Source organism: Epinephelus moara, chromosome 11 (assembly GCF_006386435.1).
Source record: "Epinephelus moara isolate mb chromosome 11, YSFRI_EMoa_1.0, whole genome shotgun sequence".
In the NCBI taxonomy this organism is placed as follows: domain Eukaryota; kingdom Metazoa; phylum Chordata; class Actinopteri; order Perciformes; family Serranidae; genus Epinephelus; species Epinephelus moara.
Window position 1 is genome coordinate 25715262 of NC_065516.1, and position 26485 is coordinate 25741746.

Here is a 26485-nt window from a genome sequence, read left to right on the forward strand (position 1 = left end):
CACACATCTCAGGGGGTTGCGGTATTTTGGCAGTAACCAGCCTGTTTACGAGTGGATAATCCAAGGTCTCTGTGATTAAAACAGCTCCAAAGCGCTCCTGACACTCCATTACCCAGCATGCCCCGGGTGAGGCAGGATTGTACATATTGATTTCACGCCTCATTAGACTTCCTGTCTAACAATGTCATTGTTCTTCCTGGTTCTACAGGATTCTGCATCGTTCAGAAATGACCAGGCATAACTCTGGGAGGGGACGGTGGACACATTACAAATGAACACATTAATACTGAGTCTGGGCCTGTTGGAGCATCATCGGGGAAACCTTGGCACGCTGCAGACTTCTGACCCAGTTTTTACATATTTGTAGTTGCTATTGCCAAACTCCCATCACGGACCAGGTAGAGCATAATCTTTCAAAACAAACCGTCACCACTAAGAGAGTGCTTTTACTTTATTTGCCTTCAGTTTTATGACTGAAGTGATCATACCCCAGAACAACATCAATAACAACTGAGAGGGCTAGGTGCATCAGAGTAACACAGGAATGATTTTTCCATCTCATTGTTTTCACACTATTCTTGATTTATCTAGCTCCTAACACCTCATTTCTGAGAAGAAGAGAAAAAAACAGTGTTGTGCAGCTGCAAGGAGGAAGTGTCACCGTGGCTGGCATACAGTACACTCTTTCAAATGTTGACACTGGATGAGGGATAATGCTCGATCAGTTCACATCAAAAAAAGTCAGATTTTAGAGTACATCTTCAGTATACAACAACAACTACAATAAAAATGGTGCATGCCATGTTGGAAACGTCGACTGCAGTTGTTACTTTGGTCACATAGTAAGGAATCAATACTACAGTCACTGACTTAGGCAAAGCTCTTACACTGCATCTGACAGGAACTTCCCTAAGTCCTGGCTGCTGGGAGGCGACGCCTGCAGCTCTCCATTGCAGAGGCAAAGAGCATGTCTTGCAACTAGCATTTTGAAATCATCAGTTTGGGTGTCACAACCCATCAATCTTGATCAATGTATTGATTCAGTCATCAATGCAATATCATCGATGCAAAGTGAAAACACTGATTCATATCTTCATCTCAGGGATACACCTTTGTTTTGAAAGTGTGTGTCACCTCCTTAAGTAACGTTATTTACTCAGTGTGTAAATATTCGGATTACAGGTGAACAGAAAAATGACATGCCGTATGGAAACAATGCTGTTACGACATAAAACACTCAGGCATTATGACATTCCTGCCTGGCCGGCATTTCACTCTGCTAACTTCTTGCTGCAGCAGCACTAGCTCTGTTTCAACAATGTTGGGCTAAAAAAAATGTGCATGCAGGCTCAAATTCAACCGTGCTTTTCTGTCAAGAGATGCCTTGACTTAAACTAGTGCTGAGTAAGAAAAAGCATAAATAATAAATATAAAGCCTGGTTTATGGTCCTGCGGCGTACCTACGGCGTACCTACGTCATTGCCGTGACGCCGTCGTGAACCCCTCAAACTTCTCCGTCACTCCATTTCGTCGCGGCGCAATTCACCGCCAGAGCGGTAGGGGGCTGCGTTCCTTTCCTATTGTCGTCTCTAGTTGATTCTTTGTTTAGCTTCCGGCTTTTCCACAGTGTCACAGTGAACAATGGCGACCGAGAGAGAGAGAATCTTGCTGGAGTTGGAGTTGTTGGATGTCAAATAAAGTATGTTAATACTGCAACATCTACATCGCAACAGAAGATGTTTAAAGATGGCGGGGATGGCGCAATCTGGAAATACGGAACCGGAAATGCGTTGCTACCAAGCAAACCAATCACAGCCCTCTCAGTCTGCGCTGGGTCTGCGTCGCCTCGACATCTAGTTACATTTTTTGGGACGTGCACGTCAGGCTATGCCGAGGGCTACGGCGAGCATCCTGCGTAGCCACGTACCCTACGACATAGGTACGTCGTTGATTTAATGCAGGACCATAAATCAGGCTTAAGTTGTTAAGCTATGAGTAGAGGAAAAGTCTGCTAGCCGCTAAGCTAAATTATGCAATGTAAAACTGCTTCTAGGTCATTTCCACACAGTTTTTGTTATGTGTTCATATTTCTGTGTAGTATGCGTAGTACGCCCCCTATGTTTACCGCAAGGAAATGCATCTATTTGGGGATGGATAGAAACACCACAGCAAAAAATCTAAAGCTAATTTTGGATGTTTTTCACCGTCCAATCTTTTTGGAATATGCACATGGAGCAGGAGTGAGATGAAAACAGGACCAATAACACATGGCTACAAATAAGTGAGGAGGTCAGCCTGTCTGGTATGTAGCCGGTTTAAAATATTTTGTTCAAAGGCATATGATCCATGGCTTAGTGGGTATAGCAGGTGTTCCACATACGAAGGCAATGTCTTTGCTGCAGCCGCCGCAGGTTCAATTTCAGCCTGCAGTCCTTTGCTGCGTGTCATCCCCTCTCTCTCCCCCTTTCATGCTTTGACTGTCGTATCTAATAAAGGCAAAAAGCCAAAAAAAAGACATATGATGATGACACAGCTAGCATGCTACCAATGTCAGTTAGCTGAACATGTCGCAGAACTCTTGACTTTGTATTACATTCATCAATCTGTCAGCTAAATCGTTTTAATGTTAACTTCCTGTGGCACGATGCACACGTCTGTCCAAAGCCTGCCACAAGGGTTCAATTTTTACTTGAGGCTCATTCGGGACCAAAAAAAAAATTTGGAAGGAGGAGTTTCGCAAACACATCAGAGATCACAGAGGTTCTCATAGGAATACATGGACCTCGTGGAACTATGTGGAAAGGAGGCGTTCAGCTAATAATGGAGACTTTTTTTTTTAAAGTTTGGTCTATTAACCTTGACAAATATTACCGATTTGAATTTTATACTTTGGTTAAATGATCTTGTTGTTAATCTATGTTTTATGGCTGTTGGGAGAAGTCTGCCTTCAGGGCATTAAACCAGATAGCCCTGAAGTTTTAGGAAAAAGATAATGTTTTGGGTTAATATAAAAAGATTTCTGAAAGAAAGCCCGAAGGCTAACTTATCCCATTAACTGTTTTATGTGTATCAGTGGAGTCAATTTAACTGGACTTAATTGCACTTAACCATTAATGTGTTGTCTTTATCTTTTACAAACTGTGTCGTGGCAGAATTTGTGATATCAGCAAATATTGTATTGTTGTCCAGAGAATCTCAATATAATATCATATCATGATGAAACTAGTGATTCACACCCGAATTATTGGCACAAACAGCAGATGAGGGAGAGCTATTTCTAGGAAGCTGTATATCGTAAGCATACACTTATCCTACATCAGCTTTGATGGAAAAGTTTTCACTCTGTGGTTGTTTTTCCCTGAGAAAGTTTTTTTTTGTTTGTTTTTTGGTGAGCTTCCCAGAAGTCTCAGAGTGTTTGTATTGGATCATTTATCCCCTGCACAGAGAGTGTACAAACAGCATTGTACTGTGATTCCACTTTCACTGATTGACCTTCAAACGGTAATTGGCAAGTCTGGTTTGGTAGTTGTCTCAGAGTGCTGGGTGTTGGATGGCTGCCACTGAAACTCGGCTCTCGCTCTGTTCGCTCCCTCTCTCATGCCCTCTCTTCCACTTTTTCCCTTTTCTCTTTCTCATTTAATTAATTTACCAACAGATTCTCCCAATCACTGCATCTTCTACCTGTGCCCTGTGTCCTTCGCTCTCACTCTCTCTCATCCCACATCTCCTCACCTCCTCTCGCTCCCCGTCCCTCTGTTATTCACACACATATTTTTGCACGATTTTCACGTTTCATCTCATCGCTCTTGCTCATTCTCTCTCTTCCTGTTCCCTCTCTCTTTGGCCCAAAGCATGGCAGCTGCAGTAGCATGTAGCCTGCCAGCTGCCAGTTATGATGATGGTGACAGTACAGTTGGGGGTGCTGGCTGGGTGATGTTGACTAAATGGAACATTGCAGCACCACTGGCAGACACAAACCCCGAGCTCGTGCACGCACGCACACACACACTCAGCTGCACACACGACAACATGGCCAAGGAGCACAGCAGCCTTCGGGCCAACTAATAATTCTTCCCCAGCCACAGCCAGGGTGAGGCAGCTCAACACCACCCTTTTCTGCCCCAGTCTCCCACAGATGCTCTGTCAGTGAGTAAATGGCAAGAGGATGCTGCTACCGCGACACACCTCCCACTCCATCTTGCATAAAAATCGTTACAAGTCACCTTGGCAGCTTTTAGCTTCATCTAAAAGCCACAAGTCACCATCAGGAACACGGCTCTCACATTTAAGCTGCACCTGGCATTTGTGGGTGAATCAGGTGCTCTGAAGGCCGCAGAAACACACTGCAAGACTGGACACTCTGTATTGAATGAATGTCTGCTTGAAACCTGCTTCACTGCAGCAACACAGATTTGGCTTCACAGTGTAATCCAATACCTGTCTGTGTGTGCGCATGTGTGTGTAAAAAGCATCCATGTCTCTCCTTCTTTCCTGCTGAGTGTGTTTACTGGCAGAGCTGGACGATTTCCTCCCCACCTAACAGACAACCATCTCTTAGATTACAGGGTACTTATCCACATGACTTACACACTTTAACACACACACAAAGGCAGAGGCAAGCAAGACGGTGCGGGCCCACACACAGCCAGGGTACAGTACATACAATACAAATGTGTAATAAGTCCGGACACACACACAGTTTACACACACACAGTCCAGACTGTATGCCCGCTGGCTAAATGATCTGTTCCCACACTGGCACAGTGAAAGAGACAAATGTTGAAGGACACTGAGGACACACACAGAGCGAAAGAGGCACCGAACCCAATTTTCAGCCTGAAAACCACTGGCAGAGGGGCCGGCAGATAGGTTCAAAAGCACAAAAAGCTTTGAACCGGCACATCCACTCTCTGAATGTGCTGTCAAAGTTCTAACTGTAAGGCGGTATGACAGTGTCATTTCAGCCTTAACCATTGCCACAGCAGAAAGGGAACGCATTATGCTGTTATGGCGGCAAAAAAAATCTCACAATTTCCAATTTCTTTTGCATATATTGAAAGTTAACATGGTCTAACATGTCAGATTTCAGGCGCCACAGACCCACGCAGCACCTTCAAAACATCACAACTGTTGTCATATACATGTTTTTCCCTGTTCGTGACATGCTGGAATTTCAGGAGACTCATCAGCTGCTGTATCTGATAGTCGTGGGCATGTGGGAGGATTCATTTCTTCCCCATCATTCTGACCCTGAGATGGAGTTAATTCATCCCAGCTGCAGAACACAGCTGTCAACCACAGCAATAGACAGGGTATCGATAAAGGGGAGAGGACAGGAGTGGCAGAGATGGACGGTGAGGCAGAGAAGCAGAGAAGTCTATTAGGACACGCTACACACCTACACACAACATTGCTTTGAAAGCAGCGTCTATACGTGTTGGAGAGAGTCAAAGCGTTGTGAATATGTACAGTCAACAAGCACAACAGTCGTCGAGCTCAGTGAGAGCATATTAGCGAGAAGAAAGTTTTCAGCTCACTCTAAAGGCCAATGAAGTGCACTCAAACTCCTGCGAAGAAAAGGAGTCTGGAGAATAACCGGCAGTCTAGAGGACAGAATACATTACCCCCTTGGCTCAGAAAAAGCCCTTGCTCCTTTCAAATACGCAAACTGAAACCCTCCATCAGTTGCGAACTCTTGATAACTCAAGTGGTTTGTGGGTACTTTCAGCTCGCATGCAACAAACTCAAGGCAGGATGAACACGGTGCAGTTCAACAACATGCGGAAAGAGCAAGTATTTCTGTAAATGCGGAAGGGGAAAAGTATGGATGATGAAAGTGATGGCAAATACTGTAACTTTGTTAATGACACTGAAACTATTAATGCCAGTGAATATAGAGGTCCATTGTTATGGACACACACACACACACACACACACACACACACACACACAGAGCGCATGAGTCATTACTGGAGACGGGTTTAGCCATCATATTAGCTCCACTTAACCCCAGACTGAAAACAAGCATGCACACATATGTTAGAGAACTGTAATGTGACACACTGTGTGTCCAAATGTTGAATCACGTTGTAATTGCTTGCCTGTAATTTTAATGCAAATGTGTTGCTATGTGAACACTGTACATTTTAATGTGTCTTTATAACTATGATTTCACCAACTGTCACATGTCAGCTAATTGCCAGTCTCACATTTTCTGTTTGCTTTGTTCCTCCGCCATGTATCGACCCTCCCAAATATGACTCACAGAATGCCGATAATAACATCGTGCTTAACTATACTTAAGCTAATAATTAAACTGCTTAAAGGAGCCGTGTGTGGGATTTAAGGGGATTTAGTGGCATCTAGTGATGAGGAATGCAGACTGCAACCAGCTGAAACTTCTCCCAGTTAGGATTCCTGCAGTGTTCATTGTTCAAGAGGTTAAAAACACTGAAGAAGCAGTTTCACATTAAAAATCTCCAACATTGTTCAGCACGTCACAGACAGGCCCCTGGCCCAGCACCTGCTAATGTGTGCTCACCTTTTCTCTGATAACTTACGATCCAGATGTTCATAGGTCCCAAAACCAGGTATTAAACAGGCCCCTGGGCTGAATTATTTAAGACCATGGTACTGATAATCTCCAATGTTATTGGTACTGGAGGAATTCAGAAGATATATTCCAATATAGATATATTCATATGTTATGTCACCAAGTCTGGTTCTAATTTGCAGTAAGATCAAGACATTCGTCACTGATGCATTTTTGCTATTCAATCCAGAAGAGAGCTCTCTGTGTCAGCCAGCTCTGCCACTCTGTGTCTCACACACATACACACACACAGAGGCCCTGCTCTCAGTGACAATGGAGAGCAAAACGCTCCTAAGTATGGTTATACCTTTGGAGAGTTGATGCCAACACTGCTTGTTGCCACAAGTTCAACAACTCCTTTGCATGTGAGGGCAGGAACCACCTAGCACGTAGCTCATCTCCCATTACCCCATCTATCTCAGGTAAGTTATAGTCTATAATAGTAGTTCACTCAGAGTTTTTCCTTATCAACTGTGAGGGTTCCAGGACATAAGGATGTTGTATGCTGGAAGGCTCTCTTATTTTGTTTCATTTTCTTTCTTTTGAAACCCCCCAAAGAACCGATAAGAGTAAAGTTAAAGGGCCTGTCTCATTTCTACCCCTTAAATCTTCCACTTGGCATTGAGTGCCCTCATTTGCGAGATAACCCTTGATCAGGGAAGTGAGAAATATTAGGGGAGAGATCTTTCCCTAAGGAACGGGACACCACTTCACGCAAAATGGCGTGGCCGACGTGCAGGCATACGTCACGCGTAGTAGCAACGCAAGGAAAATGCCAGCTCCAGCGCTTGTTTTGTGGCGTGTGCTATGTTTATTCTTCTGTCTGACGAATCAACGGAGAAGAAATGCTAAAAACAGGAGGCGCCTACAACGTCTTCTAGTTCTGATAGATTTTGTTCGGGTAAGTCGATTTGTTTAAATATTTTGACGCTGTGTTCAACCGAGTTGCTGATGAGTTTACGCTAGTCCAACCATCTGTTGTTTGTATAGCCTACATTCCGATCGTACAGTAACAAATTGCTTTCCAAAACTTGCCGAAGTTGCTGACTTCGCAAGGTGTTCTGGGAAATTTCATCTTCCAATTCGTTGTAAGTGTGGGTCGGGGCTCCCTTGGAATCTAGGGCGGATTTTAAGAGTTGGAAACCACTTCCAGTACCTCGATCCTGTTTTGGGACACTACTAGACTAAACGTGAAGTGGGTATTTCTAGGTGATGTGTGGGTATTGGGCAGAGATGGGGACTCGAGTCATTGTGACTTGGACTCGAGTCGACTCGAGTCGCTGTTTTGATGACTTGTGACTTGACTTGACAAAAAAATAAAAGACTTGAGACTTGACTTGACTCGGACTTGGAAGTTAAAGACTCGGGACTTGACTTGACTTGAGACATGATGACTTGAATGACTTGAGTGTTATTCACATCATGTTTTCGGTTAGGATATAAAATTAAAAAATTAATTTATAAAATAATGTTGATTACCCAGTAGGAGTGCAGGCTGAGAATGGCGTTGTCATGATTGGATCACTACCCTGTCAATCAGTCATGTCCTCTCTACGTACCTTACATGTTTATTGGAGAAACAGGCCCTCTTATATCAGATAGGCATCAACATGTCAGCGGGAGGGGTACCGAGAGTCATTGTCTTCGGCTTTCGGAATTACCATTATTACGGCAAAAGACGAACAGCACAGTGCAAGACATGCGGCATAAACATCTCGGACAGCCAGGCGACAACTTAAAACTTTGTTCGTCATTTGAAGAGCCATTCTGCCCAGTAAGTGCTTGTCAATTAGCTAATATTATCTGGTTAGTCGGTAGTTAGCTAACGTTAGCTTGATACGATATGGGGGTGGGGTGGGTCGGTTTGGCGGAACTTGTTTTTTAATTTATTTGCTAACATTAANCAAGAAAAAATGACTTGGGACTTACTTGAGACTTGAAGGTTAAGACTTGAGACTTACTTGAGACTTGCACATGTGTGACTTGGTCCCATCTCTGGTATTGGGACAGGCCCAAAGTACCAGATCGATAAGCAGTATCGTTAAGAGCAGTAGTATCATTAAAATCTTATCGAGAAGCTGAAATATCCGCAGAGGTCTCCTCCTCTCCTATTTAAGCCAGTGTTTGGTTTGTCCATTCTGGACTACTGTAGAAACATGGTGGTGCATCATGGCGGACTCTGTGAATGACAACCCGCTCCCTATGGAGATATAAACGGCTTTTTCTAAGGTAACAAAAACACAACAATTCTTATTTTCAGGTGATGACACACTTAAGAAATACAGTAATAGTACTTATATTCAAAGAGAAAAAACAGTCTGAAAGCAACACTACCCCGATCCAAGCTAATAAATCTTGATCACAAAACCACGCTCCTCCCTGTCCGCCATGACCTCACACAGGCAGACATATATAATCACAGTAGTCTTTGGGAGCTAAATTGTTACATGACTTGTAATTATATGACACTGCTGTATAACTCTCGTGTCCCACCCTATCACTACATGCCTCTGAGAAATCGTGGAAACATCAGTGATTTGTTCCACAATAAAGTAACTATTGAATATGTAAAATAACAATATCAAATGCATTCAGATGGTGCTCGATGCATTATCACAGGTGGGAGTCTATAATTTTAGGGTTAGGAAAAAAGGAAAATGTGTTGTAATGAGCACAGTCAGGGCCCCTTTCAGCAACAACAGCTAAAAGCTAATAAAAGCACAAAATAATGACTCAACCAACGTGAGAGACAGAGCTCACTTCACTTGGTTTAAAAGGCAGCATTCAGACATGAAAAGCTCTGCTCGTGTCTTCAGTCGAGCAGCCAGCAAGATCTAAAGGAACATAACATGCTGGAGTCTTTTAAACACCCTAAAAATATTCATTTCCAAAGGATTTTTGCTATGACTGCTCAATAACTTATCATTTTCACCCTGCTGCCAAACACCAACTGACCAGTCTATCAATAATATAGTGTAATGTTAAAACAATTAATTGGCCAGATGCTAAAACACGGAGGGAAAGAATACAAAGCATCACCTCTTTCCCCCCCAGAGTATTTTTCTCAGGAAAGATTAACTGGCCGCTGGGTGTTCTGAACAACAGGTTTAACAGCTTTCATTAAACTCGTTATAGGGAGGAATCAGTCAATATCAGTCAGGGATAAAGCAAAACACGCACAACATGCAAATTATAATTTAGCAATAAACAAGGTTAAATTGCTGGGGCTTATTCCAGAAACAGAGCAGGACATTAACTCCAGCTAAATGAAAATATGCAGAAAACTGATAGATTGTGGAGCAAATCAGCACTGGTTAAATTGGTCTCTGCGGAGCTCTCCTGAGGCAAGACGTGATGCAACATAGTGCAAAGCATCTTGAGAAACTCGAATGGCTCCAACTGTAGCACAGACTCCGTTAAATATGAAAAATCTAACAAGGGAGATAGCCGGTTGACATTTATCTCAGAATGAGGAGATTTTGCATGAGGCACATTTCCTGTTGAGCTCTCTGAGTTATGCATATTTAATTTGACCTCTAATGATACATTTGTAAATATGAATAATCAACTTAAGTCGCATTTTTGCTGTAATTACTGCCATGATGATTTGATTATAAGGTTTGAAACCCAATACGACTTCATCAAGTCACATTTAAGGGGATTGTGAACCTCTGTGTGGCTTCCTGGCAAGAGGGACACGTGCTTTGGAGGGGACACATGGCACACCTTCAGCAACCCCGGGGCAAAAACAGGGGGGTTTGCAGCAATGATGAGTGTAGTACAGAGAGAAATGGACACGCCAAGTTTCAGACCTGTCGCCATGATCGAGCCCAGGAGACAAAGCTGAGTGCCCGCCAAAACAAAAGCATCCTGACCACAGGCTATAAGCTTTTTAATTTCATGTATATAATGAATTCGCCTTGGATCTGGATAAAGCAGGGGATGTTACTGAGTAGAGAAAAAAGGAGTCTTGTTGTGTGTTAATGCAACGGCTGGTTTAGCTGCAGAACAGCTCTGATCAGTTGATTGATAAATGTCATGTATGACCTGCGTAACGACTAACAGTAAGGTGCTTAGTGCTGGTTTATGCCTTTGGATGTCAAGTGCAGCATTTTCTTTTATTTTGTTACTTGTATTTATGTTGTTGAGTCTATTTGGTGTTCCCTGAGAATGATAAATTGGACAGGGAAGAGGTTAAAAGCTTCCCATCTATGCTCTCGTCAAAGCAACCAGACTCCATTGGCAAAAATAGTGATTTTAGTTGGCTGATAACAGAAGCTGCTGGTGTACTACTGCCTCGATTAGTTAGTTAGTTTGTGTTATTGTGTGACTTTGGTGAATCCGAATTAACCCTTTTAAACACACAAGTCACACAATAACACAAACTAACTGTACGATCGAGGCAGCAGTACACCAGCAGCTCCTCTGTTCAGCGATGTTAAATCACTGTTTTCCTCAATGGAGTCTGGTTTTGAAGAGAGCGATACAACGGCTCATGTTCCCTGACAGAAATGGCTGTCTGACAGCAATGTAAAGCTGTGAAAATATTCTAAATACAGCACACACTTACTGATATTGCTTTTTTTTTAGTTGGTTAGAATATACTTTGCCGCTGACCCCTCCCCAGCAGCACATCGCTTAGCTTCCGTGTCAGTACTTCTACCTGCTTTTCCAAACTGCGGGGCATGCTGACTGACATCTACTGTAGGTAACACGCTGACTGTGGATAAGTGCCTCATACAACCCCACTTCAAAAGATCCAAACTATCCCTTTAAGCTGCAGGTATCAGTGGTGTTGCCTTCTTGTGTTTTCAGTGTGTTTCTTTTCTTCATGGTGTGAAGCTCTGACGTGCTTTCAGCAAGTTATTATGTGAATATGATCATGGGGAATCAGATGCCTGTTCAATTAGTTTCCTCTGGTGACGCATCTGCTGAGTTCAGAATGAAGAGGGAGAGGTATACAGTGTAAACTCAATATTAAGGCAGCAGCAACATGCTTTTATCACCTCAATTATACTTAAGATTCATCCTGTTTCCCAAATGTAGATATCCTGGCCCACTAACTGACAAAGACAACAGCAAGTAAGCCTAACTTGGAGCTTTAAAGCATCCCTTCATACACCTATGAGTGGCATCACAGACGATCTACGCCACCATCATCTCCGTACATTTACCAAACACTGCGTGAATTCTTCGTCAAACTACTTCCTCATTCTAATTGTGTCTCGTTCTTGAAATAATTTAATGAACCCCAGGGCTACAGTGGCTGGAAATCATTTCACTAACATGAACATACCACATGTCACAATTTACTTAACCACCAGCATCACACAAACACACTCTCACACACTCACAAGCAGACAGATGGCGTCGACTAAATGGAACCCAAGCCATGTGCGTATCCTCGACGGGACACCATAGTGGAGAGAGGTGTGTGTCAGGCATGATGATGTGCCGCAATGGGAGTGGGCCTGCTGGGTTACTGGAGTAATGTTCGTATGCAGGGACACACACACACACACACCTGGACAGAGAATGTCAGTGTGTGGCGGAGAGAGCATGAGAGCTATATTTAGAATTAACCTTTTACCACACATGTACAAAATGCATCCGTTACACACGTGCAAATGGATGCACACACAGGGAGTGCACACAGAAAGCCACACATCGTGGACTGGGCAGAAATTAATGAAAAACTGTAGCATATTTAATATATGATAGATATCAAAACTATCCCACAATACCACACCTCTGTGTCATCCATAAAATCAATTATTCCATGCAGACATTAATATGTGCCTCATATGGACATGTTTTATTCATGACATACCATGGTGTTGTGTAAACAGTGTATCATATAGATGCACACTACCGTATCTACAGCTCTGTGGGACCACAAACAAAGGAACGCCAATATGGCTGCAGGCAGAGACTGCAGAAGAAACACTGTGTCTCCTGAAATTTTAAAAGAGCTCCAGCGATAAATGGGTTAATTAATAAGTTGTCAACTATTACATTAAAGGCGCCTAATATGATATTTTCAAGACAAAAAAAAATCTGATTCAAGCTTCTTAGATGTGAATATTTTCTGGTTTCTTCACTCCTCTGTGACAGTAAACTGAATATCTTTGGGTTGTGGATATAAGACAAGACATTTGAGGACGTCCTCTTGGGCTTTGAGAAACACTGATCGACTTTTTTAACCATTATCTGATATTTTCTAGATCAATTAACAAATAGATTACTCAAGAAAATCATCGTCAGATTAATCCAGAATAAAAAATAATTGTTGGTTGCAGTCCTAATTCTAGCAATTGAAAGCAATAGTGAAATGATCAATTATTAGAGATGCTCCGGCATCATATTTTCCTTCCCAATATCTATTCTGATACCTGAACTTGCATATCAGCCAGAACCGAGCACTGATCCAATTCCATTGCATAAGAAAATAAATAAATACCATTTACTATATACTACTAACGCTGCATCACATGTGTGGAGATACTTCACTTTCCTCTGCCGCGTCAATGTGATGATGTCATCCAATGACTTGTCGACTCGACTTAGACTTTATTGACAGATAAGTCGACCTGAAAAAAATCAAAGTCGTTAATGCCCTGTAGCTGACCAAACATTAGTCGACCAGAAAGGTCATTAGTTGGCAAGATTTCATTGGTCGCTTAGTCGCAGACAAAAACAAACAAACATGAAACTCTATTAGGACCATGTGGGAATTTAATTTGAAAGGACAGACACAGGAAGTGGCCACGCTCACATTAATTTCCAGGGCTGGTACCTGCGGTTATTCCACAGGCTAGTTAATAACATGTCGGGCAGGAAATCCAAAGTGTGGGATCATTTTGAGAAGGTGAAGGATGAACCCAAGGTGATATGTAAACTCATCTTCATTGGTCGACTACAAACATGACGTATCATCTGAAACATGGAAGTAGCTACATGCCCATTAGCCCACAGCGTCATTAACAGGCGGCTCGCTCAGTGTGTGACGTGCACTTGTAGATAAAATATAGGCCTATATTAATGAAGGTTCATTAGTACGGTTTTGTATTTCTCTGTAATGTAGCACAGTGTTAACAATGTTACTGATACTATTCTTTCTCACACCTTCAACTCAAACCATTGTGTTGCCCCACCCAAAATACATCATTTAATAATTAAATCAACATCGTAAACATGCGGACGATTAGACGACTAATGGCCCTAAATGATGACTATTGGTCGACTGGGAGAATTCGCTTCTTTGTAAGTATTGATCAAGTGGAATGACATAAATTCCAAATGTGAGTGCCAGCACTATTTATGGAGAAACAACAGTTTGATTTCCCCTCTGACCTCATTAAACTGATTATGAATTTCAATCTACTGTCTCTAAAACATTACTAATGCAGTAACTGTGAAGCCATTTATATTTGTTAGTATCTACTGGCCACTGTATTCTACTGCTGGCCAGTAATCAGCTCCAACGGGGCACCTGGAGGTCACATATCTTGCTCAAGGATACGTCATCAAGAATGCCTTATTTATTTCCCCACTGCCAGACATCAAGCTGAGCGGCTCTGAGGCAACACATGTGTTTGATTGGAGGAAAAAACCCCACGGTGAAGGAGTGTCTCAATGATGCATTAGTATGGTGTGGATCAGTAAAACCACATGGATCTGACTAAATCAAATATGCTTCATGGTTCAGGACTGTTGGAGCACTGACACATTTCTGATAGGGGAGAAAAAACCATCCCAGGAGTCACTGCAGCTTCCAACCATCCAGTGTGCTGCCATGTAGAGCTGATTAGACTTATTGTAACATAAAACCATAAAATGTTGCTCACAATCCGGGTGCAAAGGCGTTCTTTGTGCCTTCAGATGAATGAACAATGAACTAATTCTGAATTTTCAAAAACAGTTTTTCTCCTCAGGGGAGGAGTTTTCAGAGCTGTCGCACTGCAGAAGAAAATAAGGCTTCAACAACAGCTACATGTCTGTGATTTATTCCCTTTTGGGTAACTTCTGTACGTTTGCTCTCCCAACAGGCGGGGGGGGGAGCTGCGGGTTCAAATCTGGTCCAAAGCATGGATCTGACTAAACCCTGCATGCTTCAGTGATTCAGTAATGTGAGAGCACTGAGAGGTTCTCTAGTGGAGAAACAACACACACATAATATATGTCCACACCAGGTGCCGTCAAACGCCATTTGCAAGGAGAAAAAAAAGCGTAAATTGCCATCAGCACTTGTCCTTCACTGAGGGTAAATGGAATATTTTGTGGTATTAAATTACGGAGAAATTCTGAGTCAGTGTAGATCGGCGAAATGATAAATCTATGGTGTATTGCACTTGCTGATGAGTTAAATCCAAATGAAACTGAATTCTATTACACAAAGGAGTAAGTCCAAGGCTACACACAAATCACCAAATGCAATTAGCGAGAACTTGAGGTACTTTTTTTCCCCCAGAGGGAATCTGGGCCTAGGATGCTCATGTTTGTGTGAGGTTGTTTGTTTTATACTTCAATGTAACAGAAAATAAGCGTCCACTGATATAACTGCGCACATTTACACAACACACAACTTCCTCTTCAATCTTTCCCTTTCTGCTGCATCTCCTTCTCAGTCCAACATTTTACTTCAGTAGCTTCCAATGAAAAACAGTAAAATTATTGTCCCGCTCCCAACTTCCTGCTTTCTCACACCAAACCAACCCACCCACCGTGACTTTCACATCCCATCTGCCCTTCCTTCTCTCACCTCTCTCTGTCCTCCTCCCTGTCCCTCGTCCCATTCCTCCCCCTAACCTGAAACCAGGCAGACTCATGGCCCAGCCTGTCCTCTTGCAGCACTGCAGCTACCTTCCAACGCTCCCCGTCGAGTAATTGCCTTGATTTTAATGACTTTTTCAATTATGTCTACTTGGCTACAGCTCTCACCCCGTAATCTCCATCATTTCCATCCATTACACTCTCGTATTCCCATGGCACCAATCAATCTTTGGTTTCTTTTAAACACTTTAAAGCAGCGGAGCGCCTTTTTCCCTGAGTAACAATGACAACCTCCTGACCCGCCTCATTGCAAGCTGTTCAAGAGCTGCGAGAGGAAGAGAAGAGGAAACAGGAAGAGAGGCAACCAGAAGCAAAAAAATGTGCCTTTCTCATCAAAGTTAAGCACAATACAGGTTTGGCACATGTACAACACACGTGTTCTTCAGGGAGTTCCTACCTGTTCTTTGACAGAGGCGAGGATGGAGGAGGTCGTCTCCGTCTCAGATCTGTCTCCATTGGAGGCTGGCATCACAGGGGCAACCATGGCCCCCTTCTCCTGCTCTGCAGGCTGATCTGGCACCGGCATTGCTAATGTGAACAAACCCACACAAAGAAGAAACATGATTAAGCCGCATGCAGTTTTGAAAGTAAAATGTTTTAAGCAGTTTACATAAAGAAAGGGGCAAGTAAAAATGGGTCAAATCAATGTCAACCCAGTTTTAATGCCTCCAGTCAGCTCAAGAAATCGACTTTGTTTGCAGGGAGGAGGCCTCTGCTGCCACCTTGCATCTATGCAGGATTATCCAAGCAATTCCACTTTGATTCGGAGAAACAGAAAAACCCAAGAGTTCTTCAATGACTGCAGTTCTCTCATGTGGTTCATCTGTCACTGAGAATAATGTAGTTTGGAAGAAGATCATGTGCTAAAGCAACAGCTAAAGTCAGTCTATGTCCGTCCTCAGGTTAATAACAAAACAATATAAATGTTCACCTCTCCGATGCACTCAGCGAATCTCTCGTCCAACTAAATTTGAATTTCAGATTAAGCTACTACAAATTCGGATACAAATTATAGCATTCATCAAAACTCCAGAAATGACCGAGCACTGATTCTTTAGAGGCTGTCAAACTGTGAGGAGACTAAAACCCTTGGTGCCATATTGCACATTTATTCCAAAATGTGCATTCCTACTCAAAGTCACAACCCAGTCAAATCTAAACACAAAGACATGATACACATTTAGTGTCACAAACACTTTCCACGATTATTTTCCCTGATGTGCATCACCAATATGTCCGTAACTCTTAGAAATCACAGGGGTAAAAAGGATCATCACAGTTTTAAGTTTTCCTCTGCATCAAAGTGATGGTGGTCATCTGTCCATCCATGGCTACATTTTAAACAGGAAGTGCTGATAGATCATTTGGCAAACCTTTAATGGGGCCAATTCACCGAAAAGTAAACAAGTTTTTAAAAAACAGGGCTCCAGTTGCAGCTTACAGTGCAAATCACTGACTCCATGGCAACTTCCCCAAAGCATTATGGGAGCTGTAGCTTTTAAAATTTAGTATGATTATCTGCCAAATGAAAGACAAATAATGTGATGGCCATGCCCACCGCCACACAGCTGATTCAAATCATCCTGTTTTCTTCATCGTTTACACTTCATTTTCTCCTCTTTGAGTTTGCTGACCTTTTGACCTTGTGCACATTAAATAGACATTAACAAACAGATAAATGATGTCACTTTTGTCTCATGCATCATATTCAGTCTGTTTACTATTGTTGGCAGAATATTAGTTTATATTTGTAGCATGCATGCACATCTACAGATACAATTTAGTTTCAATTTCTTTGCATTAGCGGTGCGGAGGGTGATGCTGCTGCTCATTGCTGCTGAAGAGACATCATATTGAGCCTGAGCCTTAAATACAGTTTGAGGCCAATGAGAATGAACAAAGTGCCTCGGGGGAGTTTGGAGATTTTGTTTATTTCTTTGGACTAAATTAGTTTCTTGGTGCTTTGTTTTGGTTAATTATTACAATATTTATACTGATAAAATAATTGCCCCATTTTGTATTATTTATGGGTTAGTTGGTAGTGTTTGTCTTTGTATTTTAATCTGCCCAATCTTATTCAGTTCATATAAAGTTAGCTTAGCCTGGGTTAAGCTCTTAGAAAAACTTAAAGGTCCACTGTGTAGGATTTAGTGGCATCTAGTGGCGAGGCTGCAGACTGCAACTAACTAAAACTTCACCGGCCTTTCTCAAACTACCTCCTACACCCTCTCCCTACACACTTCCACTCCGTGTCCACGTTCACACGGACTGTCTGCCACACTGAGTGCTGTCCCAAACCAACTAGTGAGGAGTGGAAGTGGGTTATAAAACCCTCCAACATCAAGCCTGCACTGATGTCGTCTTACTGACCATGTGTTCATCATGTAAAACGCTTCGTACAAATAAAGTTTCACGCGACTACCTCAAGGAATGTAAACTGCTCAAACTAAGATATACATTTACTATTGTCATACACACATTAACATGTAATATACACCTCTCTAGTCTCTATAAAACTATAGCTGCGTTTGTATTACAGTAAAGTGTAACAGGAAGTGTTGCAGATACTGAGCAGCTTATAAACATCAGGGTGAAAAACGAGAGGATGTTTGCAAAAGTAACAGACGAGAAATGTCACCAGTGAATCTCAGGGATAAGTTTTATTCCCTTTTATGTATTATATATTTATTTATTTACTCATTTATCAATTCATTTATTTATTTTAATTGCAAAAGGATAAGGATAATAGGCCACCAAATTTCCGGTAAACAGCAGCATGAATCAAATATAAATAATTCTAATAGATATAAAGAACATTTAATGGTAGTAATTTCACTTTTCTCCATGGTTACCAAATATAATGACAGCTCCTTTTTCCACCACAGAGAGGGAAGTGTGTCCCAGAGCTTGCCGCTTTGTTTACACCCTACACCTTGATGTAGGGTGCTTCATTCAGCTGTGAAGGTGACTACAAGGAGTGGGAGTGGGTGGGGTCTGGTTTTGGAAAGGCCCCTCCTGTGTGCCAAGTGTGTAAGAGAACTAGATCCAATGAGAATGACATGAGGAACTCAGTGGTAGTGGGACCGCTCCATATGTCAATATAAAAGGCTCATTCTAAGGGTTAAAACCCCCCACAAAGATTCTTAGTTTCAGGTAAATATACACTAATGAAAAACATAGTTATGAATATTGTATACCATATTGTATACCCCCCATAAATCCTACACACACGACTTTCAAGTATGACTGAGCAGAGAGTATGAAATGGCAGATAGTTTGACAGGTAATATCAGGTGGAACCAATCCTTTAAACACGTCAGTCAGTCAGCGTTCGCAACAACCCTGAGTCCACAACACTGTGGATACAGGGGGTGCTTCAATGAATACCAAAGCCTCGACTGTAAATAAATACAGCAATTAGTCTGCAACACACACACACACGCAGAGTCACTCCTCTCACCTGTGTCACTGCCAGTATGTCACTTCACAAATAGGGGTCCTAGTAGACTCGTTAAAATGTGATGCCCCACTTATCAGGCTTTTAATTACTTTATTCAGGATGCGGGAAAGTGACTCGTGTCTCGTTGATTTCAAAGAGATGAGAATCATGCAATTATTCACTTAGTAAAGAAAAAACACATTTGATCTGTCTATTCTCTTTGCTGCACATCATCATAAAGGATGGATACACCAGGAGTGATAATAGAGTCATCATTTGACGCTTCCATCTGTAAAATGTACCTCTGTAACATTAATTGAAATTGTTTTAAATCATCAATAAAAGCCTCTGTGCATCTTTCCTGTGTGAGCTACGAGCACACAGAGAGGGAGAGAGAGCAAGATAAAAAGTCAGAGGAATCAGGAAATTGGCTGGCGAGTTTTAGAGAGAACAGACCATGGGGACGGGATTTTGTCAATACAGCAGCCCCGACTTCAGCAGAAGACTAAATAATGAACTGATTGAGAGTGGGATTTGACCATGGAGTCTCTTACTTTGCAATTTGCCACAAGTCTCAGCCCTTCACTTTTAAAAATTTGATGTGGAGATCCAAATCTGAGCTAGCCTTGGTTATACCCACACACACACACTGACGCGTGTGCATGTCTGCAGTGCATGTCAGTCATATATTTTATAGTGTTTTACAGTTTTAAGCAGGTTGTTTTCAAGAGGAAATATTTACAGTAATGTCATTTAGAGCTCATCAGACAGACATTGAGGGTAAGTGAGCATTAGTGTCAGGCAAGTCAGCCTACAAAGTCAGTGAGGATCCAGACAGCCTGCAAATCAAACATCCAGTCAGTTTATCAGCCAGTCAGCTAGCCAGCAGACAGACAGCAGGCCAGACAGGGTGGTGTCGGTAAATAAAAGATGCTAGCGAGATGGCCCGCAGATGGTTATTTTCACTCTCACTGACAAACACCACGACTGTGTCTGGCATCTCCCCTCCTGAGTGGAGATGAGTCACCAGAGTTTGGCTCCCGAGCAACCAGAACCCCAGCAAAGACCATATCACACCAGCTGGCTGACTGCCGCCTTTCTCTTGAATGAGCCAAAAATGTGCAAGTCAGTGGGAGGAGGGAAGACTCACCTCACCTTACTTTGTGGAGTTGTTTTCTACAGTAAACACCTCCCGGCAATGGAGTGGAGCCCTGAACCTGCCACAACGGAATGAACCTATGCTTCATCAATAATTTAATCTGTGGCTCCTTGCCAGTGGTTTTGTGCTGTGGTGGTTTGGTTTTGGTTTCACAAACAATCCAGTTACATCTGCAGCACTCAGACCTGCTGTATTTTGGTGTGGCAGACGCTTTTCATGGCAGGAAAATTACAGATGTGACTAATAACATTAATGATGGCTTCATTCCATTTAGCTGTGCCAGCAGTGGGCCATGCCAGAGCCTGCACTGGCACACCTGAAATGCAGCCGTTATTAGTTACACCTGTTTTGTAAGTCACAATGTCCGTACCCACTGGTGGGCCTGTCAGTAATTAGGTCATCGACTCATTGTAGGATCTCTGGACATGACCTCAACATGTTTGTTAAGGATGTCACCAACATTCTAGCCAATATGATGCCAGAAAAAACTGCAGGGGTTCCAGACCACTAACAGACTAAATGGAATGCAGCCATTCTCACTTTCAAACCCGCACTTCAGAGACAACACAGCGTGGCTTACTGGTAGCCAGCAGCTGCACTTTTGCAGAGGAACTGGCACAGTTAGCTTGCTAACCGCCGGCATAGAGCCAGAAACTCCGTCGTTTGTAGTTTTACCCTGCAATAACTTCATCCTCCATTCAACAGCAAACTGCCCGGCTCCCTGCCCATTCATCCCAGTGTTCTCGGAGCTTCATCTATGGCTGCAGGAGGCATCGCTTGGTTTTATTTTTGTTGGCCAAATTTTGCATCCAGTCTCAAACTGTGATTTAGGGCCACTCCTATAAAGCAAGGCCCACTATAATCTTATATTAACATGTGTTAATTACTTTTTTAAATGTAGTTTTTGTTTACATATTTCATTTACAAAATTCTTAAAAGTTAAAAGGGCGCGCTTGCTTAGGTTGCTCATCAACTATGGTCTAGCACATATTTCAACAAATATATTCATGATATATTTTTGGTGGCACACGAGCCTTGTCATCTTCCATTATCATGTGTCTTTTCCATCCCAATAAACAAAGGGAAATTGGTATTTATGTGTCATTTGAATTTAAAGTTAATTTTAGATCACCATTAAATTCCAAAGTCCAAAATCTGTCTCAGACACAAAGGAATTATAGCAAAAACGTACATTAAAGGCCACTTATTATTTGATCAAAAATAATGACTAATAGCTCAGCTATCATTTGATTTTTGCATGTTCCTTTTGCTTGTGACACACACACACACACACCGGTACACCTGTTCAACTGCTCATATGCAAATAGCTAATCAGCCAATCACGTGCCAGCAACTCAATGCATTTAGGCATGTAGACATGGTCAAGACGAGCTGCTTAAGGTCTGCAGAAGACCATCTCTGAACCAACAACACGTCCAACCTTGAAGCAGATGGGCTACAGCAGCAGAAGACCACACCAGGTGCCACTCCTGTCAGCTAACAACAGGAAACTGAGGCTACAGTTCACACAGGCTCACCAAAACTGGACAATAGAAGATTGGAAAAACGTTGCCTGGTCTGATGAGTCTGGATTTCTGCTGCCACATTCAGATGGTAGGGTCAGAATTTGGTGTAAACAACATGAAAGCATGGATCCATCCTGCCTTGTATCAACGGTTCAGGCTGCTGGTGGTGGTGTAATGGTGTGGGGGATATTTTCTTGGCACACTTTGGGCCCCTTAGTACCAACTGAGCATGGTTTAAACACCACAGCCTACCTGAGTATTGTTGCTGACCGTGTCCATCCCTTTATGACCACAGTGTACCCATCTTCTGATGGCTACTTCCAGCAGGATAACGCACCATGTCACAAAGCTCAAATCATCTCAAACTGGTTTCTTGAACATGACAATGAGTTCACTGTACTCCAATGGCCTCCACAGTCACCAGATCTCAATCCAATAGAGCACCTTTGGGATGTGGTGGAACGGGAGATTCACATCATGGATTTGCAGCTGAAAAATCTGCAGCGACTGTGTGATGTCATCATGTCAATATGGACCAAAATCTCTGAGGAATGTTTCCAGCACCGTGTTGAAGCTATGACACCAAGAATTAAGGCAGTCCTGAAGGCAAACAGGAGCCGAACTAGCTAGGTGTTTTTTGTTTTACTTATTTCTGACAGTGATGCCACAATCGCACTAGTTGAAATCACACCCTTTTATACTTTTATATTATCATTATATCGGTGGCATAAAATTGTCTCAATAATAGTATTTATGGTAATTATTTCTGAGACATAATATCATCCAACAGAAGTATTTATCGTGACATGCCTACCCACTGGCCCTGTGCTTTGTCTGCTTAACACTGGATAAATGTGGAGGAAAAACTCATCACTGCCTTCCAGCGACTGTTTTGTACTTCATGACACTGAGGAACAGTTCATATGGCACTGGCTCATCAGACAAACCCTATTATCCCAGGGCCTTTTGACACTGTATACACAGTATTCAATAAACTAACAAATACGGGCCACAAATGCAGTTCCTTTCAGCGAGTGAAGCAAAGTTTGCATGATTCTGATAAGTGAATTCTTATAGCCAAAGACTGAAACACCTGAATCTGAATCCAAACCCTGCAGCAATGCAATTTTTGAGCCTCTGCATATAACAATACCTGTCATTGTGAATCGTTTATTGTCGGAGAAAGCCAGTGATCATGTATAGAGAAGGCACAGACCCTTTGTGATTGGTGTCCAGACAGGTGCTGTGTTCACAAAATTGCAAAGTTGGCTCACTGTATATTGGCTGCTTCAGAGATAATCCCAGTACCAACACATCCGCCATCAAATGTCACAATACTCCACCACCCCAATGTTCCTCCTGGGCTATTGTCAGCAGGAACAGTTGAGCTGCTATTGAATAGACGTGTTACGTCCTGCAGGGTACAATGTAACAGGAGCCTGGGCTTAGAGGGGGCTTTCGCCGCTCCGGGGACGCACTTAATTGCTGCGCATTCTGGCTGATTTGAGTTGTGTGCGGCTTCGCATTGAACTGAGGAGGAATGATGGCCTGACATTTCATTTGGCTCAGGCCGAGATAAAAGCTCAGACAAAGTCTCCTGTTTTTGACAGCGTGGTAGAGGAGCCAGCATTTAGCCGAGTTCCTTGGAGAACAAAGTGTAAACAACAAAAGGAAAACTCCCAACAGGAAAAAGATTGCACATCACAGTGTGAAGTTTTACTACGACTAATTTCTTTGGAAGTTTACAGTTTGGACAAGCAGTCAAAGAACTGCTGTATCTCACACTGTATACCTCTATTAAGGCTCAACAACAACTCTAAATGGCCACGGATATTAAAACTGAGACTGTTTTGTGTGTCCATACGTTTACATCCTTCATTTATGCTTTAGTATGTTTCCCTCTGCAGTTTTTATTCAATAAATTATTCACCTACTGCATCAATGCTTCCATTCATTTGTGTTTGCATAATTTTCCATGCTGCATTCTACATATTTTCAAGGGCAATTTGAAAACAGCTTCAGTTAAATTACCCTAGCATTATCTTGGCAGTTGCACCATGGAACATATGCTGCGGTGGATAAAGTTTTTATTTTTCACAGTGGTGTATAATTTTTAATAGGGATGTCCCGAGCCAAACCTAAAGATCGGTTTCAGGGACAATCTGTGCATATTGTAATGGATTGTTAATTCCTTGTGTAACTTGATGGCAAGCCAAAATAAAACTTGTTGTCTTGTTTTTGTGCTCTCTGTAAAGTCTGGTATTCACTTTGTGATTTTGGGCTGTCCCAGACGAAATGTGACCTTGGTGAAAGAAATGTGGCGATATCTTTGGTCGTGGCTCTAAAACGGTGGTCTTACGTCGCACAGGGAGAGAGGTTCAAGGATGGTGATTGTCATGCGATCAAAGACAGCCTTGGATAAAATTCCGATTGTCAGAAATTTGGGATGACTATCTCACTATGTGACTGCTGTTATAAGTTACCTCTACCAACCAACCAATAGAAATGCAGCATGGAATGACACACTGGCGCTAAACCCAAACACAAAGACGGATTGCAGCTTGCCATGGAGGCAGGACATGCTAAAAGAAAAGTGTGGGATTCCAGCAAAGAGCAAAACCTTGCCGAGTTGTGGCAGCAGAAGCCTTGCCTGTGTGACATGCCCTCCAGCTTTTACCATGATAAAGAACGACAAAGCATGGAAGGAAATGGCAGCGCAGTTGCAGCTGCCAGGTGAGCAACCTAGCAGCTAGCAAACACACAAACACACACACACACACACACACACACACACACCGTAGTATATAGTGTCTAGAAAACTTTAGGTTTTTCAAAGAAGTAACAACCCGTGCAGCATCCTTGCGCACTCAGTATGAATCGTCACTTGTGAAATACAAGACGGCCAAGATAGCCAAACTACGATCATCAATTTTTTATTAACTTGACCCAGATTTTTTAACGCGAAGTGAAGCAAAGTGCAGACATCCCACTGTTTTGTTGCCAATGGAAACATTCAATAAATGTTGCGTTGAAGATGTCAAGGCAATTTCATGTGGCAACGCTATGGTGATCAGATGAGAATCCCACCTAGACTGAGAGGGTACTATCTGCAGTGGAAACCCAAGAGTGAGTAGATTTGAGCAGTACCATGTGGAAATGCCTTCAGAGTGTTGAATAGCAGGGCATTCGGCCTTAGTTTTAAAATTTCAAGGTTTTCAGCATGGTTGTTCATATTAAATTTGGGCATTTGGTCTACTGAGACAGTCTGCTCACTGTTGAAAAAAAAATACCAGCGTTCCACTCTCAGGCAAAAACACACACATGAGCGTACAAACACACACGTTACTCACACCTTGAGTCACCGGATTTGGCAGGATGGGCACCTCCGACCTATGCTCACACCATGACCTGACAGGCCTCCACACCTGCTTCCTTCCGGCTGAACACACCTTACATGAACATGTACGTGCTCACACAAACAAACACACGCATAACCATTCAGCACATGCACACACCTTCCTCCGAGGTCCAATGAGGTGTCCTTTCCCTTTACCCCATGACCCGTCAGCTGTCTGACTCCAAGCCTCGTTGGCTCGGCTGCAGTGCCCTGCTCTCCTCTCTAACCTTATCTCCTCTTCTCTTCTAACTTTTACTTTCTAAAATCTAACTGGTTTGATTGTCTGGTATTAACAGTTAAAATAAATGCACTACATTGGACTGTGAGCATCTCTTAATGCATTGTCTCAATGAGTCAGATCTGTTCCATCCCTAGGCCATGTCCCAACTATTGCGTGATCATGGAGCCATTGTCCTCAGCACGTTCGAGTGAGTGGCTCCTCGAAGGAACACAATCAAAAGCGTGCTTCTTCCCCTCACATGAAATGACACTGTTGAAATATTTACACGGCTTTGAAATGCAATCTTGGCTGGAAAGAATTGTTTGATGGCCGTACAAAAAGACGGAGGTTTCTTAGGGATGTGAAATACTGTACAGTGGGTGGAGCTTGAATCCTCCTGCAGATCTACTGTAGGCTAACACGCAAATGGGGTTTGACACGGGAGATATTTTTGATCTGTCACAGCTTGGAGCATCACTATACCATCATTTCTATGCTGGGCTTTTTAGTCACCAACTATAACACACCTTCCTTATATTCAGAGATATTTCCTATATTTTCCAGAACGTGTTTCGACTGGTAACTTTTTGCATTCAGGTGTGAGTTATTTATGTCTGTGGAAGAAGCCGGAATGATAGTGATGGCAGAAGAAAGAAGTTTTATGTTCACGGATAAGCCCGAGTCAGTCTTTTTACTTATGATGTAACAAGCTTTGTGGCTGCATTAAACTGTTGAGGCAAGAGGACCTGCCACCTTTCTGTCTTTTACGACGAATTACCCCTGAGAGGCTGTCACCAAAATCTGATGTTTACCACTGATGCTGCAGATAGCATTTTTTTTTTTTTCTCAATCCTATCAAGCTCAACTCTACGGTGCTGGATATATGAGGCATGTCATTTCAAGCCAGTCATTGTGTAGCAAGGTCTTAAATCAAATATTGTACTGCAGCCCAGGTAAAAGGTACACTGCAATAAGAGTTGAGCTGTTCTGGTAGAGATAGAATTAAATAGAGGACAAGAATAGAGAAATAAAGATATTTTCAACAGTTTAGGCTGCCATAAACAGTTAATTTTTCATGAATGGGTGCTTCTTGTGTGATCGTTTTTGGTCAAAGTGTAAAATAAAGACAAGTATACTATTTATTCTCTACCAGAGTTGGGTATAACATGTTACAAAGTAACGCGTTAGAGTACTTTGATTACTTTTTGCAGTAACGAGTAACCTAACGCATTAGTTTGCTGTTTGAGTAATCAAATACTTAAGTACATTTTCAAACAAGACATCAGTTACTTCTGTTACTTTTAGAACGCTGGTCCTTCA

At 42.4% G+C, this 26485-nt stretch overlaps 1 protein-coding gene across 1 annotated transcript in view; it reads right to left on the minus strand.

The window, feature by feature from the left end:
* Nucleotides 1-26485, minus strand: part of ctnnd2a (catenin (cadherin-associated protein), delta 2a) — a 363618-nt gene that overhangs the window by 295938 nt on the left and 41195 nt on the right. Inside the window, exon 2 of the mRNA XM_050057274.1 lies at nt 15822-15952. Coding sequence (XP_049913231.1) covers nt 15822-15950 — 129 coding nt within the window. The 5' untranslated portion in view covers nt 15951-15952. The remainder of the gene's footprint in view (nt 1-15821; nt 15953-26485) is intronic.